The 23,317-nt window shown below is 45.8% G+C and overlaps 1 protein-coding gene across 10 annotated transcripts in view; it reads left to right on the top strand.

The window, feature by feature from the left end:
- Positions 1 to 5,274: 5,274 nt before the first annotated feature.
- Positions 5,275 to 23,317, top strand: part of LOC144489324 (uncharacterized) — a 42,672-nt gene continuing 24,629 nt past the window's right edge. For 4 of the 10 annotated variants that reach the window (XM_078207219.1, XM_078207220.1, XM_078207209.1 and 1 more), the window contains exons 1-3: positions 10,484 to 10,596; positions 17,135 to 17,247; positions 18,664 to 18,776. In XM_078207219.1, the coding sequence (XP_078063345.1) occupies positions 18,683 to 18,776 (94 nt within the window). In that variant the 5' untranslated portion in view covers positions 10,484 to 10,596; positions 17,135 to 17,247; positions 18,664 to 18,682. Of the gene's footprint in view, positions 5,372 to 10,483; positions 10,642 to 10,695; positions 10,751 to 17,134; positions 17,248 to 18,663; positions 18,777 to 21,018; positions 21,067 to 23,317 lie in introns of those variants that run through there. The other 6 variants (XM_078207213.1, XM_078207212.1, XM_078207214.1 and 3 more) reach the window with 6 other exon arrangements.

Below are 23,317 nucleotides of genomic sequence, written 5' to 3'. Positions count from 1 at the left end.
CAATTTTACCTCAAAATTTACCCAAAATTGACCTCAAAATGTACTGCAAATCTACCCCATAATTTACCTTAAAAATGACCCAAAATGTGGCTCATACTTTAGCTCAAATTTATCTCCAAATTTAGCTCAAAATTTACCTCAAAATCTACCTCAAATTTACCCCAAATCAGCCTCAAATTTTACCCCAAATTTCACCTCAATATTAACATTCGCCTCAATCGCCTCCAATTTCCCTGAAGTTTCACCACAAATTTATCCCAAATTTACTTCAAAACGTCGCTCAAATTTAGCTCAAAATGACTTCAAAATTTAACTCAGAATTGACCTCAAAAGTTGCCTCAAATTTACCTCAAAATTTACCCCACAATGTGGCTCAAACTTTAGCTCAAAGGTCTCCCCAACTTCACCTCAAAACTGAAAAATATACCCTCAAATCTACCCCAAACTTACTTCAAAATTTACCTCAACATTTTTCTCAAAATGTACCTCAAAATCTACCCCCAATTTAGCTCAAAGTTCACCCCAAATTTACCTAAAACGCAGATCAAATTTAGCCCAAAATAAACCCTCAAATTTACCCCAAACTTAGTTCAAAATTTACCTCAACATTTATCTCATAATTTACCTCAAAATTTGCCTCAGGTTTACTTCAAACATTACGCAAAATATAGCTCAAAATTTATCACAAATCGACCCCATAATTTACCTCAAGATTTACCCAAATTTACCTCAAAAATTGCCCAAAACCCAGCTCACAATATAACTCAAATTTACCTCACATTTACCTCAAAATTTACACTTAAATTAACCCAAATTTTCCTCAAATATAGCTCAAAACTTACCTCAAAATGTACCTCAAATTTACTCCAAATTTTCCTCAAAATTGAGCTCATAATTTACCTCAAATGTCCCTCAGATTTACCTCAAACTTCAGTTAAATATCGGGCAAATTTTGGTCAAACATCCGACAAATATATGTCAAATTTCGGGCCAACATTCGGCCAATTTTGCTCAAGTTTCACTCAGATTTCGGTCGAGTCCGGGGTTGAAGTTCAATTTTCACTCCATTTGAATTTATGCACATCGATTGACGGATTTTCCTCAACTTGTCTCTCTCCTGTTCGTTCACACATTTAATCATCAGATTTACTTTATCCAAACACAATTGTTCCGTTGTTTTACAGATTTATTATTAATCGTCAAGTTATCTCAATGTTCCTCAAAATTTACCCCCAAACATTAGCTTAATGTTCACCCCAAATTTACCTCCAGCTCGGGTCAAATTTAGCCCAAAATGAACCCTCAAATTTACCCAAACTCACTTCAAAATGTACCTCAACATTTATCTCACAATTTACCTCAAACATTACCCAAAATATAGCTCAAAATTTACCTCAAAATTTATCGCAAATCTATCCCATAATTTACCTCGATTTACCCAAATTTACCTCAAAAATTGCTCAAAACCTGGCTCACAGTGTAGCTCAAATTTACTTCAAAATTTAGCCCAAAATGTACCCCAAAATGTACACTTAAATTAACCCAGAACATACCTCAAATTTATCTCAAAATTGACCTCAAAGTTGCTCAAAATGTAGCTCAAGGTTACCCCAAATTTACCTCAATAGTCAGGTCCCAATTAGCTCAAAATATACTCTAAAATTTACCCCAAAACTCAAAATGTACCTCCAATTACCTCAAAATGTGCCTCAAATGTACCTCAAAATTTACCCCCAAAGTTAGCTCAAAGGTTACCCCAAATTTACCTCAAAACGCAGGTCACATTTAGCTCAAAATATACCCTCAAATTTACCCCAAACTTCCCTCAAAATATTTGTCAATATTTTTCTCAATATTTACCTCAACATTTATCTCACTATCTCAGAATTTACGTCAGAATTTGACTCAAATTTACCTCAACATTTATCGCAAATCTATCCCATAATTTACCTCAAGCTTTACCCAAATTTACCTCAAAAATTGCCCAAAACCCAGCTCACAGTTTAGCTCAAATTTACCCCCAAAATAACCTCACAATTTACCTCAAAATTTACACTTAAATTGACCCATATTTTCTTCAAATACAGCTCAAAAGTTACCTCAAAATGTACCTCAAATTTACTCCAAATTTTTCCTCCAAATTGAGCTCAAGGATTACCTTCAGATTTACCCCAAAATTTACATCATAATTTACCTCAAATGTCCCTCAGATTTACCTCAAACGTCAGTTAAATCTCGGGCAAATTTTGGTCAAACGTCCGTCAAATATATGTCAAATTTCGGTCCAACATTCGGCACATTCTGCTCACGTTTCGCTCAGATTTCAGTCCAGTCCGGGGTTGAAGTTTACTTTTCACTTCATTTGAATTTTTGCCTCAAACTTTGCCTCCAATTTGCGTCAAACATTCGCTCAGAGGTTACCCCAAATTTACCTCAATAGTCAGGTCACATTTAGCTCAAAATATACCCTCAAATCTACCCCAAACTTCAAACTTTACCTCAAATTTACTTCAGAATGTCCCTCAAATGTCCCTCAAGATTTACCCCCAAATTTAGCTCAAATGTTACCCCAAATTTACCTCAAAACTCAGGTCAAATTTAGCTCAAAACATACCCTCAAATTTACCCCAACTTTCTTTCACATTTTTTTCAATATTTACCTCAACATTCATCTCACTATTTATCTCAGAATTTATCTCAGAATCTGACTCAAATTTACCTCAAAATGTGCCTCACGTTTACCTCAAAATTTACTGCAAATCTACTCCATAATTTACCTCAGGATTTACCCAAATTTACCTGACCAATTACCCAAAACATGGCTCACAGTTTAGCTCAAATTTATCTCCAAATTTAGCTCAAAATTTACCTCAAATTTAGCTCAAGATCCACCTCAAATTTACCCCAAATGTTCCTCAAATACAGCTCAAATTTTACCTCAGATTTACCTTAAAATGTACCTCAATTTACCCCAAATTTCCCTCAGATTTACCTCAAACTTCAGTTAAACCTCGGGCAAATTTTGGTCAAACATCCGTCAAATATATGTCAAATTTTGGGCCAGTAGAGGGAGCTTTACTCTGTATCTAACCCCGTGCTGTACCTGTCCTGGGAGTGTTTGATGGGGGGACAGTGTCGAGGGAGCTTTACTCTGTATCTAACCCCGTGCTGTACCTGTCCTGGGAGTGTTTGATGGGGACAGTGTAGAGGGAGCTTTACTCTGTATCTAACCCCGTGCTGTACCTGTCCTGGGAGTGTTTGATGGGGACAGTGTAGAGGGAGCTTTACTCTGTATCTAACCCCGTGCTGTACCTGCCCTGGGAGTGTTTGATGGGGACAGTGTAGAGGGAGCTTTACTCTGTATCTAACCCCGTGCTGTACCTGTCCTGGGAGTGTTTGATGGGGGACAGTGTAGAGGGAGCTTTACTCTGTATCTAACCCCGTGCTGTACCTGTCCTGGGAGTGTTTGATGGGGACAGTGTAGAGGGAGCTTTACTCTGTATCTAACCCCGTGCTGTACCTGTCCTGGGAGTGTTTGATGGGGGACAGTGTAGAGGGAGCTTTACTCTGTATCTAACCCCGTGCTGTACCTGTCCTGGGAGTGTTTGATGGGGACAGTGTAGAGGGAGCTTTACTCTGTATCTAACCCCGTGCTGTACCTGTCCTGGGAGTGTTTGATGGGGGACAGTGTAGAGGGAGCTTTACTCTGTATCTAACCCCGTGCTGTACCTGTCCTGGGGGTGTTTGATGGGGACAGTGTAGAGGGAGCTTTACTCTGTATCTAACCCCGTGCTGTACCTGTCCTGGGAGTGTTTGATGGGGACAGTGTAGAGGGAGCTTTACTCTGTATCTAACCCCGTGCTGTACCTGTCCTGGGAGTGTTTGATGGGGACAGTGTAGAGGGAGCTTTACTCTGTATCTAACCCCGTGCTGTACCTGTCCTGGGAGTGTTTGATGGGGACAGTGTAGAGGGAGCTTTACTCTGTATCTAACCCCGTGCTGTACCTGTCCTGGGAGTGTTTGATGGGGACAGTGTAGAGGGAGCTTTACTCTGTATCTAACCCCGTGCTGTACCTGTCCTGGGAGTGTTTGATGGGGACAGTGTAGAGGGAGCTTTACTCTGTATCTAACCCCGTGCTGTACCTGTCCTGGGAGTGTTTGATGGGGACAGTGTAGAGGGAGCTTTACTCTGTATCTAACCCCGTGCTGTACCTGTCCTGGGAATGTTTGATGGGGACAGTGTAGAGGGAGCTTTACTCTGTATCTAACCCCGTGCTGTACCTGTCCTGGGAGTGTTTGATGGGGACAGTGTAGAGGGAGCTTTACTCTGTATCTAACCCCGTGCTGTACCTGCCCTGGGAGTGTTTGATGGGGACAGTGTAGAGGGAGCTTTACTCTGTATCTAACCCTGTGCTGTACCTGTCCTGGGAGTGTTTGATGGGGACAGTGTAGAGGGAGCTTTACTCTGTATCTAACCCTGTGCTGTACCTGTCCTGGGAGTGTTTGATGGGGACAGTGTAGAGGGAGCTTTACTCTGTATCTAACCCCGTGCTGTACCTGTCCTGGGAGTGTTTGATGGGGGACAGTGTAGAGGGAGCTTTACTCTGTATCTAACCCCGTGCTGTACCTGCCCTGGGAGTGTTTGATGGGGACAGTGTAGAGGGAGCTTTACTCTGTATCTAACCCTGTGCTGTACCTGTCCTGGGAGTGTTTGATGGGGACAGTGTAGAGGGAGCTTTACTTTGTATCTAACCCTGTGCTGTACCTGTCCTGGGAGTGTTTGATGGGGACAGTGTAGAGGGAGCTTTGCTCTGTATCTAACCCCGTGCTGTACCTGCCCTGGGAGGGTTTGATGGGGGGACAGTGTAGAGGGAGCTTTACTCTGTATCTAACCCTGTGCTGTACCTGTCCTGGGAGTGTTGGATGGGGACAGTGTAAAGGGAGCTTTACTCTGTATCTAACCCCGTGCTGTACCTGTCCTGGGAGTGTTTGATGGGGGACAGTGAAGAGGGAGCTTTACTCTGTATCTAACCCCGTGCTGTTCCTGTCCTGGGAGTGTTGGATGGGGACAGTGTAAAGGGAGCTTTACTCTGTATCTAACCCCGTGCTGTACCTGTCCTGGGAGTGTTTGATGGGGGACAGTGAAGAGGGAGCTTTACTCTGTATCTAACCCCGTGCTGTACTTGTCCTGGGAGTGTTTGATGGGGGACAGTGTGCTGCCTGACTCACTCACTGCTTTACCCTGTCCGTGTTTCCAGAAGCTCCTCGCTGGCTGTGATGTCTGGAAAGTGGTTTGGATCGGTTCCAGTCAAGGCTCTGAATCGGGTACACGGAATTGGCACGGTCGGCATGGTCTCCCGCATGAGCACAAGTGAGTGTTGATGTTTATCTTTGCTTCAAAGTTGGTCATCCGCCCTGTAGGCCTCAGCCAGCCTTGCACCAAGTTGGGAGAAGTCGGGGGGGTGCTTGCAGTGGGAAGACCAATTGATCGTCACAACCTAAACCTGGCCAATGGGGGGAACGTGAAACTCAGCCAGATAAATAAAGAAATGCTGCTGTAACAATTCAGGTGTTTGGTGACAAGATGGCGACCGTGAACATGTCCAAAATGGCGGCCGTGAACATGTCCAAAATGGTGGCTGTGAACATGCCCAAAATGGCGGCCATGAACATGTCCAAAATGGCGGCCGTGAACATGCCCAAAATGGCGGTCGTGAACATGTCCAAAATGGCGGCCGTGAACATGTCCAAAATGGCCACCGTGATCAAGTCCAAAATGGCCGCTGTGCCATGTCCAAATGGCTGCCATAAAATTGTCCAAAATGGCTGACATGTCTCAGTTCTGTTTTACGGACATTCTGAGGAACATTATTAATCGGTCTAATAATTTGTTCGTCTTACACAATCGCTGATGCCAATATTAACTCATCTCAGTCCTGACTCAGCCCAGTTTCCCCATATCTATTCCCCAGTTATCCATTGCCCTTGACGGGACTGGAAATATTCAGAGATGAGATGGGGGTGAGGTGATGACCTCGTGGTATTATCGCTGGACTCTTCATCTGGAAACTCAGCTCATGTTCTGGGGGACCCGGGTTCGAATCCGGCCACGGCAGGTGTTGGAATATGAATTCAATAAAAAATATCTGGAATTCAGAATCTGCTGTTGAAACCATTGTCGATTGTGGTTCGCACCGCTGCCTCGCGGCACCAGGGACCCGGGTTCAATTCCAGCCTCTGGTCACTGTGTGTGCGGAGTCTGCACGTTCTCCCCGTGTCTGCGTGGGTTTCCTCCGGGTGCTCCGGTTTCCTTCCACACTCCAGTGATGTGCAGGTTAGGTTGATTGGCCATGCTAAATTGTCCCTTTAGTGTCAGGGGGATTAGCAGGGTAAATGCGAGGGGTTACGGGGATAGGGCCTGGGTGGGATCGTTGTGGGTGAAGGCTCGATGAGCCAAATGGCCTCCTCCTGCACTGCAGGGATTCAATGATTGTGAGAAAAACCCATCACTAACCCACCTCACTGATGTCCTTTAGGGAAGGAAATCTGCCGTCCTTACCCAGTCTGGCCTACATGTGACTCCAGAGCCACAGCAATGTGGTTGACTCTCCAAGGGCAACGAGGGATGGGCAATAAATGCTGCCCAGCCGGTGACGCCCGTGTCCCACAAATGAATAAAAATATATATATATCAGACACGTGTGTTGATGGGTCAGTGTTGGGCAAGGATCTATCAGTGTAAGGCACTCCCTCACCCCTCTCTGCACGGTTTTGTCCAGGGATTACTCACCCCTTGGTGATACCTGACTTTAACATTTCACACCGGAATCATTGTAGCTCGATTCCCATCCCAACGTACGGATTAGAGTCAGGAGGAGGCCACTCTGCCCCTCGAGCCCTGCTCCCCCATTCCATAAGGTCACGGCTGATCTGATTGTAACCTCAAACCCCCACATTCCCCCCTCACCGTCTCCCCCCTCCCCGCCCGATAACCTTTCACAACCCTTCCTCGCCTCACGAATCCAGAGCGCTCCCCCACCAACACCCACCGCTTTCTGATGAAGAGAGTTCCAGAGACTCAGCACCCTCGGAGAGGAATAAATTCTTCCCTCTTCAATCCCCCCCACCCCTCCCTCATTTTGACACGGCCGTTATTCTCCCCATTTGTTTGGTGTGTTTTTTTTGGGGGAGAATCTGGAATTCAGCCTTGCCGTTCCCGACCGTATTGTTAATGAGTGAACAGCAGACAGTGTTTGGGACGTTGGTGTCTGCTCAGGTTCCATGTTCTGAACACACGCAGACGCTCTCTCTCTCTCACACACACACACACACACACACAGACTGTCCCAGTTCTGTCTCTCTCCTCTCTCTAGTTTGCATCTCTCGCTGGGTGCGGTCCTGTGGATGTTCTGAGCTGGGCCCTGCTATGAACAGCCTATTGTTCCTCACTCTATCATATTTTTTCTAACACAACTTCCTCCTCTTATTTATAAACTTGCTGAAATTGCCACCTGTCCCCGGATAGAAGCAGAGAGACTAGGAGCAGGAGTCGGCCTCGGAGCCTGCTCCACCATTCAATATGACCATGGCTGTCCCTCTCTCTCCACACCACACTCCCGCTCTCTCCCCCACTCCTCTCTTTGGCACATTCAGAGTCGAGAAATCTATCCATTTCCTCCTTCAATATATATTCAGTGATTTGACCTCCACTGCGTTCTGTGGTAGAGAATTCCACAGGTTCACCACCCTCTGAGTGAAGAAATTTCTGCTCATCTCTGTCCCTAATTGTCTCCCCTGTATCCTGAGACTGTGACCCCTTGTTCCAGACTCTTCCCCTCCCACCGGAGGAAACGACATCCCTGTATCCAGTCTGCCCAGCCCTGTCAGAATTTTATCCCTTTCAATCAGACCCCCACCCCCTCATTCTTCTAAACTCCAGTCAATACAGGACCCAGTCGACCCAATCTCTCCTCGTACGACAATCCCACCATCCCAGGAATCAGCCTGGTGAACTTTGGCCGCACTCCCTCTGTGGCAAACGCATCCTTTCTTTGATAAGGAGACCAAAACTGCGCATGATGCTCCAGGTGTGGTCTCCCCAAGGCCCTGTACAGCTGCAGACAGACATCCCCGCTCCTGTACTCAAGTCCTGTCGCAATGAAGGCCAACGTACCATTTACTTTCCTAACTGCGTGCTGTTTCCCAATCGATCGCCGTGTCAATAACACTCTGCCATTCTGTTCCTCTGTCCGAAGTGGATAATTTCACATTGAATCCACGTTATACAGCAGCTGCCATGTATTTGCCCACTCACTCAACCTGTCTAAATCACCGTGAAAGTTTCTAACATCTGCTGGATAAACAAAAACAGATATTCCTCCATTTTCCCCTCCAGATCATCTGTCTTTTGATTTGATTTGATTTATTATTGCCACATGTACTGGGATACAGTGAAAAGTATTGTTTCTTGCAGTTTATACAGACAAAGCATACCATTCATAGAGAAGGAAAGGAGAGAGTGCAGAATATAGTGTTACAGTCACAGCTAGGGTGTATGAGAAAGATCAACTTAATATAAGATAGGTCCATTTGAAAGTCTGATGTCAGCTGGGCAGAAGCTGTTCTTGAATTGGTTGGTACGTGTCCTCAAAGTTTTGTATCTTTTTCCCGATGGGAGAAGGTGGAAGAGAGAATGTCTGGGGTGTGCGTGGGGTCCTTGATGATGCTGGCTGCTTTTCCCCGAGGCAGCGGGAAGTGTAGACAGAGCCAATGGATGGGAGGCTGGTTTGCGTGATGGGATTGGGCTACATTCACAACCTTTTGTAGTTACATGTGGTCTTGGGCAGAGCAGGAACCAGACCAAGCTGTGATACAACCAGAAAGAATGCTTTCTATGGTGCACCTGTAAAAGTTGGTGAGAGTTGTCGCAGACAGGCCAAATTTCTTCAGTCTTGTTGGTGGGGTTTTCTTAACTGTAGTGTTGGTGATCTGGACACTTAAAAACTTGAAGCTGTCGACCATTTCTACTTTGTTGATGTCGACGGGGCGTGTTCCCCACTACTCTTCCTGATGTCGATGACAATCTCCTTCGTTTTGTTGACATTGAGGGAGAGATTATTATCCTAACTGATTCATTGAGCATATTACTGTATTATCAGCTAAGCTACTCATTAACTTGTTACTAATCCACACAAATCATCATTTATTGATTTCACTTATTGATTATTTAGATATTTTTTTCTGAATATGTTTTGTAATTAATCTCTCGTCGCTGTCGCTGGATTATTTCATTACAATTTATATCCATATTTGGCACAGTGGTTAGGACTGCTGTCGCACAGTGCCAGGGACCCGGGTTCGATTCCCGGCTCGGGTCACTGTCTGTGTGGAGTTTGCACGTTCTCCCCGTGTCTGCATGGGTTTCCTCCGGGTGCTCCGGTTTCTGTACACAGTCCAAAGATGTGCAGGTTGGGTAGATTGGCCATGCTAAATTGTCCCTTAGTGTCCAAAGTTGTCCAGGTTGGGTGGATTGCCATGCTAAATTGTCCCTTAGTGTCCAAAGATGTGCAGGTTAGGTGGATTGGCCATGCTAAATTGTCCCTTAGTGTCCAAAGATGTGCGGGTTGGGTGGATTGGCCATGCTGAATTGTCCCTTAGTGTCCAAAGATGTGCAGGTTGGGTGGATTGGCCATGCTAAATTGTCCCTTAGTGTCCAAAGATGTGCAGGTTGGGTGGATTGGCCATGCTAAATTGTCCCTTAGTGTCCAAAGATGTGCAGGTTGGGTGGATTGGCCATGCTAAATTGCCCCTCAGTGTCCAAAGATGTGCAGGTTGGGTGGATTGGCCATGCTAAATTGCCCCTTAGTGTCCAAAGATGTGCAGGTTAGGTGGATTGGCCATGCTAAATTGTCCCTTAGTGTCCATCTGTTTCATTGCTGAATGACTGTGGATCAGGGAACGAGAGCAGCCCGGCCCCGCCCCCTCCTCCCCAGGCCCCGCCCCTCCTCCACAGGCCCCGCCCCTCCTCCACAGGCCACGCCCCCTCCTCCACAGGCACCGCCCCTTCCTCCACAGGCCCCGCCCCCTCCTCCCCAGGCCCCGCCCCTCCTCCACAGGCATTGCCCTCTCCTCCACAGGCACCACCCCCTCCTCCCCAGGCCCCGCCCTTCCACCAGAGGCCACGCCCCTCCTCCAGGCCATGCCCCTTCCCCAGGCCCCACCCCCTCTTCCCCAAGTTCCGCCCTCTTCACCCTCCCCCTCCATTTCCCCAACTCCCCCTCCCCCCCCAAGCAAGGCCCACCTTTCCCATCCCCAACCCCCTCCACAAACTCCGACACCCTCACCAATCCCCGCCCCCTCCTCCCCAGACCCCGCCCCCTCCTCCCCATGCCCCGCCCCCTCCTCCACAGGCTCCGCCCCCTCCCTCCTCGTCGACCCTCAGCCAAGATGGCGGCGGCAGCAGCGGGACTCCCGGGAGGCGGGCGGCCGGGGCGGGGCGCGGCCTAGGGCGGACAGGCACCGCGGGGAGAGGCCGAGGCTTGGTGTGCGGCCTGCTCCTGCCTGGGGAAGGAGAGCAGCCCTTGGCCTTGGAGAAGGGTGAATATTGAAGAGAGAGATTAGAAAAGACATGAATGAATCCAAGTGAGAATCCCTCAAGATTCACATTGACCTCAAACTGACCCCAACATTTATCCCAAATTTATCCCAATGTTAACATTTACCTCAAATATTCTCCAATTTACCTCAAAACGTGAGTCAAATTTAGCTCAAAATATACCCTCAAATTTACCCCAAATCAGCCTCAAATTTAACACTCAAATTTTACCCCAAATTTTACCTCAATATTAACATTCGCCTCAATATTAACATTCGCCTCAATGTTAACATTTACCTCAATATTAACATTCACCTCAATATTAACACTCGCCTCAATATTAACATTCGCCTCAATATTACCATTCACCTCAATATTAACATTCGCCTCAATATTAACATTCGCCTCAATATTAACATTCACCTCAATATTAACATTCACCTCAATATTAACATTTGCCTCAATATTAACATTCGCCTCAATATTAACATTCGCCTCAATATTAACATTCGCCTCAATATTAACATTTACCTCAATATTAACATTCGCCCCAATATTAACATTCGCCTCAACATTAACATTCGCCTCAATATTAACATTCGCCTCAATATTAACATTCACCTCAATATTAACATTCGCCTCAATATTAACATTCGCCTCAATATTAACATTCGCCTCAATATTAACATTTACCTCAATATTAACATTCGCCCCAATATTAACATTCGCCTCAATATTAACATTCGCCTCAATATTAACATTCGCCTCAATATTAACATTTACCTCAATATTAACATTCGCCCCAATATTAACATTCGCCTCAATATTAACATTCGCCTCAATATTAACATTCGCCTCAATATTAACGTTCGCCTCAATATTAACGTTCGCCTCAATATTAACGTTCGCCTCAATATTAACATTTACCTCAATATTAACATTCGCCCCAATATTAACATTCGCCTCAATATTAACATTCGCCTCAATATTAACATTCGCCTCAATATTAACATTCGCCTCAATATTAACATTCCCCTCAATATTAACAATCACCTCAATATTAACATTCCCCTCAATATTAACAATCACCTCAATATTAACATTCGCCCCAATATTAACATTCGCCTCAATATTAACAATCACCTCAATATTAACATTCGCCCCAATATTAACATTCGCCTCAATATTAACATTCGCCTCAATATTAACATTCGCCTCAATATTAACGTTCGCCTCAATATTAACGTTCGCCTCAATATTAACATTCACCTCAATATTAACATTCGCCTCAATATTAACATACGCCTCAATATTAACATTCACCTCAATATTAACATTCGCCTCAATATTAACATTCGCCTCAATATTAACATTTACCTCAATATTAACATTCACCTCAATATTAACATTCGCCTCAATCGCCTCCAATTTACCTGAAATTTATCCCAAATTTACTTCAAAACGTCGCTCAAATTTAGCTCAAAATGACTTCAAAATTTAACTCAGAATTGACCTCAAAAGTTGCCTCAAATTTACCTCAAAATTTACCCCACAATGTGGCTCAAAATGTAGCTCAAAGGTCACCCCAACTTCACCTCAAAACTGAAAAATATACCCTCAAATCTACCCCAAACTTACTTCAAAATTTACCTCAACATTTTTCTCAAAATGTACCTCAAAATCTACCCCCAATTTAGCTCAAAGTTCACCCCAAATTTACCTAAAACGCAGATCAAATTTAGCCCAAAATAAACTCTCAAATTTACCCCAAACTTAGTTCAAAATTTACCTCAACGTTTATCTCATAATTTACCTCAAAATTTGCCTCAAGTTTACTTCAAACATTACGCAAAATATAGCTCAAAATTTATCACAAATCGACCCCATAATTTACCTCAAGATTTACCCAAATTTGCCTCAAAAATTGCCCAAAACCCAGCTCACAATATAACTCAAATTCACCTCACATTTACCTCAAAATCTACACTTTAACCCAAATTCTCCTCAAATATAGCTCAAAAATTACCTCAAAATGTACCTCAAATTTACTCCAAATTTTCCTCAAAATTGAGCTCATAATTTACCTCAAATGTCCCTCAGATTTACCTCAAACTTCAGTTAAATATCGGGCAAAATTTGGTCAAACATCCGACAAATATATGTCAAATTTCGGGCCAACATTCGGCCAATTTTGCTCAAGTTTCACTCAGATTTCGGTCGAGTCCAGGGTTGAAGTTCAATTTTCACTCCATTTGAATTTATGCACATCGATTGACGGATTTTCCTCAACTTGTCTCTCTCCTGTTCGTTCACACATTTAATCATCAGATTTACTTTATCCAAACACAATTGTTCCGTTGTTTTACAGATTTATTATTAATCGTCAAGTTATCTCAATGTTCCTCAAAATTTACCCCCAAACATTAGCTTAATGTTCACCCCAAATTTACCTCCAGCTCGGGTCAAATTTAGCCCAAAATGAACCCTCAAATTTACCCAAACTTACTTCAAAATGTACCTCAACATTTATCTCACAATTTACCTCAAACATTACCCAAAATATAGCTCAAAATTTACCTCAAACTTTATCGCAAATCTATCCCATAATTTACCTCAAGATTTACCCACATTTACCTCAAAAATTGCTCAAAACCTGGCTCACAGTGTAGCTCAAATTTACTTCAACATTTAGCCCAAAATGTACACTTAAATTAACCCAGAACTTACCTCAAATTTATCTCAAAATTGACCTCAAATTTGCTCAAAATGTAGCTCAAGGTTACCCCAAATTTACCTCAATAGTCAGGTCCCAATTAGCTCAAAATATACCCTAACATTTACCCCAAAACTCAAAATGTACCTCCAATTACCTCAAAATGTGCCTCAAACGTACCTCAAAATTTACCCCCAAAGTTAGCTCAAAGGTTACCCCAAATTTACCTCAAAACGCAGGTCACATTTAGCTCAAAATATACCCTCAAATTTACCCCAAACTTCCCTCAAAATATTTGTCAATATTTTTCTCAATATTTACCTCAACATTTATCTCGCTATCTCAGAATTTACGTCAGAATTTGACTCAAATTTACCTCAACATTTATCGCAAATCTATCCCATAATTTACCTCAAGATTTACCCAAATTTACCTCAAAAATTGCCCAAAACCCAGCTCACAGTTTAGCTCAAATTTACCCCCAAAATAACCTCACAATTTACCTCAAAATTTACACTTAAATTGACCCATATTTTCTTCAAATACAGCTCAAAAGTTACCTCAAAATGTACCTCAAATTTACTCCAAATTTTTCCTCCAAATTGAGCTCAAGGATTACCTTCAGATTTACCCCAAAATTTACATCATAATTTACCTCAAATGTCCCTCAGATTTACCTCAAACGTCAGTTGAATCTCGGGCAAATTTTGGTCAAACGTCCGTCAAATATATGTCAAATTTCGGTCCAACATTCGGCACATTCTGCTCACGTTTCGCTCAGATTTCAGTCCAGTCCGGGGTTGAAGTTTACTTTTCACTTCATTTGAATTTTTGCCTCAAACTTTGCCTCCAATTTGCGTCAAACATTCGCTCAGAGGTTACCCCAAATTTACCTCAATAGTCAGGTCACATTTAGCTCAAAATATACCCTCAAATCTACCCCAAACTTCAAACTTTACCTCAAATTTACTTCAGAATGTCCCTCAAATGTCCCTCAAGATTTACCCCCAAATTTAGCTCAAATGTTACCCCAAATTTACCTCAAAACTCAGGTCAAATTTAGCTCAAAACATACCCTCAAATTTACCCCAACTTTCTTTCACATTTTTTTCAATATTTACCTCAACATTCATCTCACTATTTATCTCAGAATTTATCTCAGAATCTGACTCAAATTTACCTCAAAATGTGCCTCAAGTTTACCTCAAAATTTACCCAAAATTGACCTCAAAATTTACTGCAAATCTACCCCATAATTTACCTCAAGAGTTACCCAAATTTACATTAAAAATTACCCAAAATGTGGCTCACAGTTTATCTCCAAATTTAGCTCAAAATTTACCTCAAATTTAGCTCAAAATCTACCTCAAATTTCCCCCAAATGTTCCTCAAATACAGCTCAAATTTTACCTCAAAATGTACCTCAAACTTACTCCAAATTTACCTCAAAATTACCTCAAAATTTAGCTCAAGATTTACCCTCGAATTTACCCCATAATTTACCCCACATTTCCCTCAGATTTACCTCAAACTTCAGTTAAATATCGGGCAAATTTTGGTCAAACATCCGTCAAATATATGTCAAATTTCGGTCCAACATTCGGCCAATTTTGCTCAGGTTTCACTCAGATTTCGGTCGAGTCCGGGGTTGAAGTTGAATTTTCACTCCATTTGAATTTGTGTTTGTTGATTGTGGGATTTTCCAAAACGTGTCTCTCTCCTGTTCACTCACACATTTAATCATCAGATTTACTTGATCTAAACGGCAGTTGTTCCGTTGTTTGATAGATTTATCATTAATAATCAAGTTATCTAAACTTGTGTGTAATATATCAGCGGATATTCTCTGGACTAATATCAGATTTATCTGAAGTTGTGCTTCTCCTGTCCACATTTAACAATCAGATCTAACTGTGTGTTTGCCCTGGCGATAAACCGATTTGATGTTCATATTTAATTTATCTAAATTAGTGCTTGTTCCGTCACTGAACATGTTTTGCACTAATATTCACGTTTTCTGTTCAGACGAATGAGGGGGGATCTCATAGAGACGTATAAAATTCTAACAGGACTAGACAGGGTCGATGCAGGGAGGATGTTCCCGATGGTGGGGGAGTCCAGAACCAGGGGTCATAGTCTGAGGATTCGGGGTAGATTCGTGAAGAGAGTATGTGCGGGGTGCGTGGGGTCCTTGATTCTGCTGGCTGATCTTCCCCTTGGCAACGGGAAGTGTAGATGGAGTCAAAAAATGGGAGGTTGGTTTTGTGTGATGGACTGGGCTACATTCACAACCCTTTGTAGTTTTTTGCGGTCTTGGGCAGAGCAGGAGCCATACCAAGCTGTGATACAACCAGAAAGAATGTTTTCTGTGGTGAATCTGTCGAAGTTGGTGAGAGTCGTAGCAGACATGCCAATTTCCTTAGCCTCCTGAGAAAGTAGAGGCAGTGATGGGCTTTCTTAACTATAGCGTCGGCATGGGGGGGACCAGGACAGGTTGTTGGTGATCTGGACACCTAAAAACCTGAAGCTCTCGATCTTTAATATTTCATCCCTGTTGATGTAGACAGGATGTGGAGATGCCGGCGTTGGACTGGGGTGAACACGGTAAGAAGTCTCACAACACCAGGTTAAAGACTTTAACCTGGTGTTGTGAGACTTCTTACGATGTAGACAGGGGCATGTCCTCCACTACGCTTCCTGAAGTCGATGACTATCTCCTTCGTTGTGTTGACGTTGAGGGAGAGATTATTGTCACTGCTCCAGTTCACCAGATTCTCTGTCTCTTTCCTGTGCTCTGTCTCGTCAGTGTTTGAGATTAATTTGACAATGAATAGTTAATCAGTTTACGTTTTTGAAAGAATTGACGCAGTGGGCGGGATTTTCCAGCTGCGCTCGCCCCAATATCAGAAATATCAGAACGTCAACGGACCTGTGCATGCCCCCCCTCACCACCCCCAGCCCCTGCCACTACAATTCCCATGGCGGGCGGGACGGGAAAACCCCCCAACTAAATCAGATAATATCACGATTCTAACTATTGATTATTAATTCCAATCATAGGACAGTCTGAAGGAAATAATCCAAGCATTTTGTGATGGGCCTGAATTGGTAATTAATAATCGATGATCAACCTAAATAGAGAGCCCCTAATGAGTGAAAACCTGCATCAAATATGTTGTTCCCATGTAAACATTAAGTCAGCATCAATTAAGAGCTTTCAATATTACCAAAGAATTCATTAATTGCTGAGATAATTATTGGAGTGAATGATTAATTTTAATACAAGCACTTCCAGCAACTAAAATTCTTTACTCTGTATCTAACCCCGTGCTGTACCTGTCCTGGGAGTGTTTGATGGGGACAGTGTAGAGGGAGCTTTAATCTGTATCTAACCCCATGCTGTACCTGCCCTGGGAGTGTTTGATGGGGGACAGTGCAGAGGGAGCTTTACTCTGTATCTAACGCCGTGCTGTACGTGTCCTGGGAGTGTTTGATGGGGGACAGTGTAGAGGGAGCTTTACTCTGTATCTAACCCCGTGCTGTACCTGTCCTGGGAGTGTTTGATGGGGACAGTATAGAGGGAGCTTTACTCTGCATTTAACCCCGTGCTGTACCTGTCCTGGGAGTGTTTGATGGGGACAGTGTAGAGGGAGCTTTACTCTGTATCTAACCCCGTGCTGTACCTTTCCTGGGAGTGTTTGATGGGGACAGTGTAGAGGGAGCTTTACTATGTATCTGACCCCGTGCTGTACCTGTCCTGGGAGTGTTTGATGGGGGACAGTGTGCTGCCTGAAACACTCACTGCTTTACCCTGTCCGTGTTTCCAGAAGCTCCTCGCTGGCTGTGATGTCTGGAAAGTGGTTTGGATCGGTTCCAGTGAAGGCTCTGAATGGGGTACATGGAATTGGCACGGTCGGCATGGTCTCCTGCATGAGCACAAGTGAGTGTTGATGTTTATCTTTGCTTCAGAGTTGGTCATCCACCCTGTAGGCCTCAGCCAGCCTTGCACCAAGTTGGGAGAAGTCGGGGGAGTGTTTGCGGTGGGCAAGACCAATCGATTGTCACAACCTAAACCTGGCCAACGGGGGGAACGTGAAACTCAGCCAGAAAAATAAAGAAATGCTGCTGTAACAATTCAGGTGTTTGGTGACAAAATGGCCGCCGTGAACATGTCCAAAATGGACACACTGAACATGTCCAAAATGGACACAGTGAACATGTCCAAAATGGCGACCGTGAACCTGTCGAAAATGGCGGCCGTGAACATGTCCGAAATGGCCACTGTGAGCATATCCAAAATGGCCACTGTGAGCATATCCAAAATGGCCACCGTGTACATGTCCAAAATGGCCACCGTGTACATGTCCAAAATGGCGACCGTGAACATGTCCAAAATAGCGGCTGTGAACATGTCTAAAATGGTGGCTGTGAACATGTCCAAAATTGCGGCCCTGAACATGTCCAAAATGGTTGCCGTGAACATGTCCAAAATGGTCGCCGTTAACTTGTCCAAAATGTCGCCGTGAACATGTCCAAAATATCATCCGTGAACATGTTCAAAATGGCTGACATGTCTCTTCTGTTTTGAGGACATCCTGAGGAATATTATTAATCAGTCTAATAATTCGTTCGTCTTACACAGTCACTGATGCCAATATTAACTCATCTCAGTCCTGTCTCAGCCCAGTTTCCCCATATCTATTCCCCAGTTAGCCATTGCCCTTGACGGGACTGGAAATATTCAGAGATGATATTGGGGGGAGGTGATGACCTCGTGGTATTATCGCCAGACTCTTCATCTGGAAACTCAGCTCATGTTCTGGGGGTCCCGGGTTCGAATCCCGCCACGGCAGGTGTTGGAATATGAATTCAATCAAAAATATCTGGAATTAAGAATCTACTGATGAAACCATTGTCGATTGTGGTTCGCTGTACCTGTCCTGGGAGTGTTTGATGGGGGACAGTGTAGAGGGAGCTTTACTCTGTATCTAACCCCGTGCTGTACCTGTCCTGGGAGTGTTTGATGGGGACAGTGTAGAGGGAGCTTTACTCTGTATCTAACCCCGTGCTGTACCTGTCCTGGGAGTGTTTGATGGGGACAGTGTAGAGGGAGCTTTACTCTGTATCTAACCCCGTGCTGTACCTGTCCAGGGTGTGTTTGATGGGGACAGTGTAGAGGGAGCTTTACTCTGTATCTAATCCCGTGCTGTACCTGTCCTGGGAATGTTTGATGGGGACAGTGTAGAAGGAGCTTTACTCTGTATCTAACCCCGTGCTGTACCTGTCCTGGGAGTGTTTGATGGGGGACAGTGTGCTGCCTGACACACTCACTGCTTTACCCTGTCTGTGTTTCCAGAAGCTCCTCGCTGGCTGTGATGTCTGGAAAGTGGTTTGGATCGGTTCCAGTGAAGGCTCTGAATGGGGTACACGGAATTGGCACGGTCGGCATGGACTCCCGCATGAGCACAAGTGAGTGTTGATGTTTATCTTTGCTTCAGAGTTGGTCATCCGCCCTGTCGGCCTCACCCAGCCTTGCACCAAGTTGGGAGAAGTCGGGGGGGTGCTTGCAGTGGGAAGACCAATTGATCGTCACAACCTAAACCTGGCCAATGGGGGGAACGTGAAACTCAGCCAGAAAAATAAAGAAATGCTGCTGTAACAATTCAGGTGTTTAGTGTCAAGATGGCGACCATGAACATGTCCAAAATGGCGGCCGTGAACATGTCCAAAATGGCGGCCATGAACATTTCCAAAATGGCGGCTGTGAACATGCCCAAAATGGCGGTCGTGAACATGTCCAAAATGGCGGCCGTGAACATGTCCAAAATGGCGGCCTTGAACATGTCCAAAATGGCCACCGTGAACATGTCCAAAATGGCCACCGTGATCAAGTCCAAAATGGCTGCTGTGCCATGTCCAACTGGCTGCCATAAAATTGTCCAAAATGGCTGACATGTCTCAGTTCTGTTTTACGGACATTCTGAGGAACATTAATCGGTCTAATAATTTGTTCGTGTTACACAGTCACTGATGCCAATATTAACTCATCTCAGTCCTGTCTCAGCCCAGTTTCCCCATATCTATTCCCCAGTTATCCATTGCCCTTGACGGGACTGGAAATATTCAGAGATGAGATGGGGGTGAGGTGATGACCTCGTGGTATTATCGCTGGACTCTTCATCTGGAAACTCAGCTCATGTTCTGGGGGACCCGGGTTCGAATCCGGCCACGGCAGGTGTTGGAATATGAATTCAATAAAAAATATCTGGAATTCAGAATCTGCTGTTGAAACCATTGTCGATTGTGGTTCGCACCGCTGCCTCACGGCACCAGGGACCCGGATTCAATTCCAGCCTCTGGTCACTGTGTGTCCGGAGTCTGCACGTTCTCCCCGTGTCTGCGTGGGTTTCCTCCGGGTGCTCCGGTTTCCTTCCACACTCCAGTGATGTGCAGGTTAGGTTGATTGGCCATGCTAAATTGTCCCTTTAGTGTCAGGGGGATTAGCAGGGTAAATGCGAGGGGTTACGGGGATAGGGCCTGGGTGGGATCGTTGTGGGCGAAGGCTCGATGGGCCAAATGGCCTCCTCCTGCACTGCAGGGATTCAATGATTGTTGGAAAAACCCATCACTAACCCACCTCACTGATGTCCTTTAGGGAAGGAAATCTGCCGTCCTTACCCAGTCTGGCCTACATGTGACTCCAGAGCCACAGCAATGTGGTTGACTCTCCAAGGGCAACTAGGGATGAGCAATAAATGCTGTCCAGCCGGTGACGCCCGTGTCCCACAAATGAATAAAAATATATTTATATCAGACACGTGTGTTGATGGGTCAGTGTTGGGCAAGGATCTATCAGTGTAAGGCACTCCCATTCCCTCACCCCTCTCTGCACGGTTTTGTCCAGGGATTACTCACCCCTTGGTGATACCTGACTTTAACATTCCACACCGGAATCATTGTAGCTCGATTCCCATCCCAACGTACGGATTAGAGTCAGGAGGAGGCCACTCCGCCCCTCGAGCCCTGCTCTCCCATTTCATAAGATCTCGGCTGATCCAATTGTAACCTCAAACCCCCACCTTCCCCCCTCACCGTTCCCCCCTCCCCCGATAACCTTTCACAACCCCTCCTCGCCTCACGAACCCAGAGCGCTCCCCCACCAACACCCACCGCCTTCTGATGAAGAGAGTTCCAGAGACTCAGCACCCTCGGAGAGAAATAAATTCTTCCCTCTTCAATCCCCCCCCACCCCTTCCTCATTTTGACACGGCCGTTATTCTCCCCATTTGTTTGGTGTGTTTTTTTGGGGGGGAGAATCTGGAATTCAGCCTTGCCGTTCCCGACCGTATTGTTAATGAGTGAACAGCAGACAGTGTTTGGGACGTTGGTGTCTGCTCAGGTTCCATGTTCTGAACACACGCAGACGCTCTCTCTCTCACACACACACACACACACACAGACTGTCCCAGCTCTGTCTCTCTCCTCTCTCTAGTTTGGGGATTTTCACAGTAACTTCATTGCAGTGTTAATGTAAGCCGACTTGTGACACTAATAAATAAACTAAACTTAAAATGCTCCGACCCTTCCCCAGGCCACTCTTCATCCTGGACCAGTTATGGAACAAAAGCAAAGCCCCCCCTTTGTTTGCAGTGGACACAGGAGAACACATCCACCTTTCACTGGAACAATTTGCATGGCCATTGTATCCCACTGACGAATGTTATTGTTCCACCCAACTGGAGCTGACGTCAGTCGCCAGGTCAGTGTGGGGGTGGGTAGGGTTTTGGAGGTGTTTTAACTCAGTCCGAAACCTCTCCCAAACACATCGCGCCGGAGACGGAGGAAGAAGCAGATAAACTGAACCCCCCCCCCCCCCCCGACTGCCTCTGGCCCAGCGACACCTCCTTTGGTGGTAAGTCATTGGGTATGAATGGACTTTTCCAGTGAGTTCAGGGATGTGTGAGTTGTGGTGAGCTGTGTCTGGAGGGAACAGTAATGGAGCTGTGTTAGGATATCAGGAAAGCAGCTCTGTGCTGAGAGTGTAGAGAGTTTACTGTTTGTAGTGATTAATGATCGAGACGTGAATGTGGGGGGTTACGATCAGTCAGTGTGACTCTGATTTGATTTATTATTGTCACATGTATTCGTATACAGTGAAAAGTATTCTTTCTGACGCGCTATACAGACAAAGCATACCGTTCATAGAGAAGGAAAGAAGCGGGTGCAGAATGTAGTGTTACAGCCACAGCAAGGGTGTAGAGAAAGATCAATTTAATATCAGGTAGGTCCGTTCAAAAGTCTGACAGCAGCAGGGAAGAAGCTGTTCTTGAATCGGTCGGTACGTGACCTCAGACTTTTGTATCTTTTTCCCGACGGAAGAAGGTGGAAGAGAGAATGTCCGGGGTTTGTGGGGGGATCCTTGATGATGCTGGCTGCTTTTCCCCGAGGCAGCGGGAAGTGTAGACAGAGTCAATGGATGGGAGGTTGGTTTGCGTGATGGGACTGGGCTACATTCACGACCTTGGGGTGCGTGTCCATCGGTCCCTGAAGGCAGCAGGACAGGGAGATAAGGTGGTGAAGAAGGAACATGGGGATACTTGTCTTTATCAGCTGAGGCAGAGAATACAAGAGCAGGGTGGTTACGATGGGAGCTGTACAAAAGGCTGGTGAGGCCACAGCGAGAGTATTGTGTCCAGTTCTGGTCACCACGCAATAGGAAGCATGTGATTGCACTCGAGAGAGAGACAGAGAGAGAGGGACAGAGAGAGTGAGTGAGGGACAGAGAGAGGGACAGAGAGAGGGACAGAGAGAGGGACAGAGAGAGAGGGACAGAGAGAGAGAGAGACAGAGAGAGAGCGAGAGACAGAGAGAGAGGGACAGAGAGAGAGAGAGAGATAGGGTGCAGAGGAGAGTCACCAGGCTGTTCCCTGAGCTGGAGCGTCTCAGCTATGATTGAAAGGGTGCAGAGGAGATTTACAAGGATGTTGCCTGGATTGAGTGGTATGCCTTATGAGGATAGGCTGAGGGAGCTCGGTCTTTTCTCCTTGGAGAGACGTAGGATGAGAGGAGACCTAATAGAGGTGTATAAGATGTTGAGAGGCATAGATCGGGTGGACTCTCAGAGGCTTTTTCCCAGGGTGGAAATGTCTGCTACAAGAGGACACAGGTTCAAGGTGCTGGGGGGTAGGTACAGGGGAGATGTTAGGGGGAAGTTTTTCACACAGAGGGTGGTGGGCGAGTGGAATCGGCTGCCGTCAGTGGTGGTGGAGGCAAACTCAATAGGGTCTTTTAAGAGACTCCTGGATGAGTACATGGGACTTAATAGGATGGAGGGTTATAGGTAGGCCTAGAAGGTAGGGATATGTTCGGCACAACTTGTGGGGCCGAAGGGCCTGTTTTGTGCTGTCGTTTTTCTATGTTTCTATGGAGAAAGGCTGGTGAGGCTGCGGTTTTTTTCCTCAGAGCAGAGAAGGCTGAGGGAGAGGGGGCTTGATCGAGGTTAGAAAACCATGGGGGGGGCAGAGATCGGGGAGAGAGGATGAAACTTCTCCCCCGTCCTGAATAGAAGTGTCAGTAACCAGGAGGGGGGACAGAGGTTTAAGGGGCAGGAGATTGAGAGGCTGTGGGTATCTGGAACTCGCTGCCTGAAAGGGTTCGAGAGGTATCCTCCCCTCCCCCCGCCTGCCCTCCCCCCGCCTCCCCTCCCCCCGACTCCCCTCCCCCCGCCTCCCCTCCCCCCGCCTCCCCTCCCCCCGCCTCCCCTCCCCTCCCCCCGCCTCCCCTCCCCCCGCCTCCCCTCCCCTCCCCCCACCTCCCCTCCCCTCCCCCCACCTCCCCTCCCCTCCCCCCACCTCCCCTCCCCTCCCCCCACCTCCCCTCCCCTCCCCCCACCTCCCCTCCCCTCCCCCCACCTCCCCTCCCCTCCCCCCACCTCCCCTCCCCTCCCCCCACCTCCCCTCCCCTCCCCCCACCTCCCCTCCCCTCCCCCCACCTCCCCTCCCCCCACCTCC

The sequence above is a fragment of the Mustelus asterias genome, unplaced genomic scaffold (genome assembly GCF_964213995.1).
Source record: "Mustelus asterias unplaced genomic scaffold, sMusAst1.hap1.1 HAP1_SCAFFOLD_2140, whole genome shotgun sequence".
Taxonomy (NCBI): domain Eukaryota; kingdom Metazoa; phylum Chordata; class Chondrichthyes; order Carcharhiniformes; family Triakidae; genus Mustelus; species Mustelus asterias.
The sequence above is the reverse complement of the archived record's forward strand: the minus strand, read 5'-3'. Positions and strand labels throughout refer to the sequence as shown.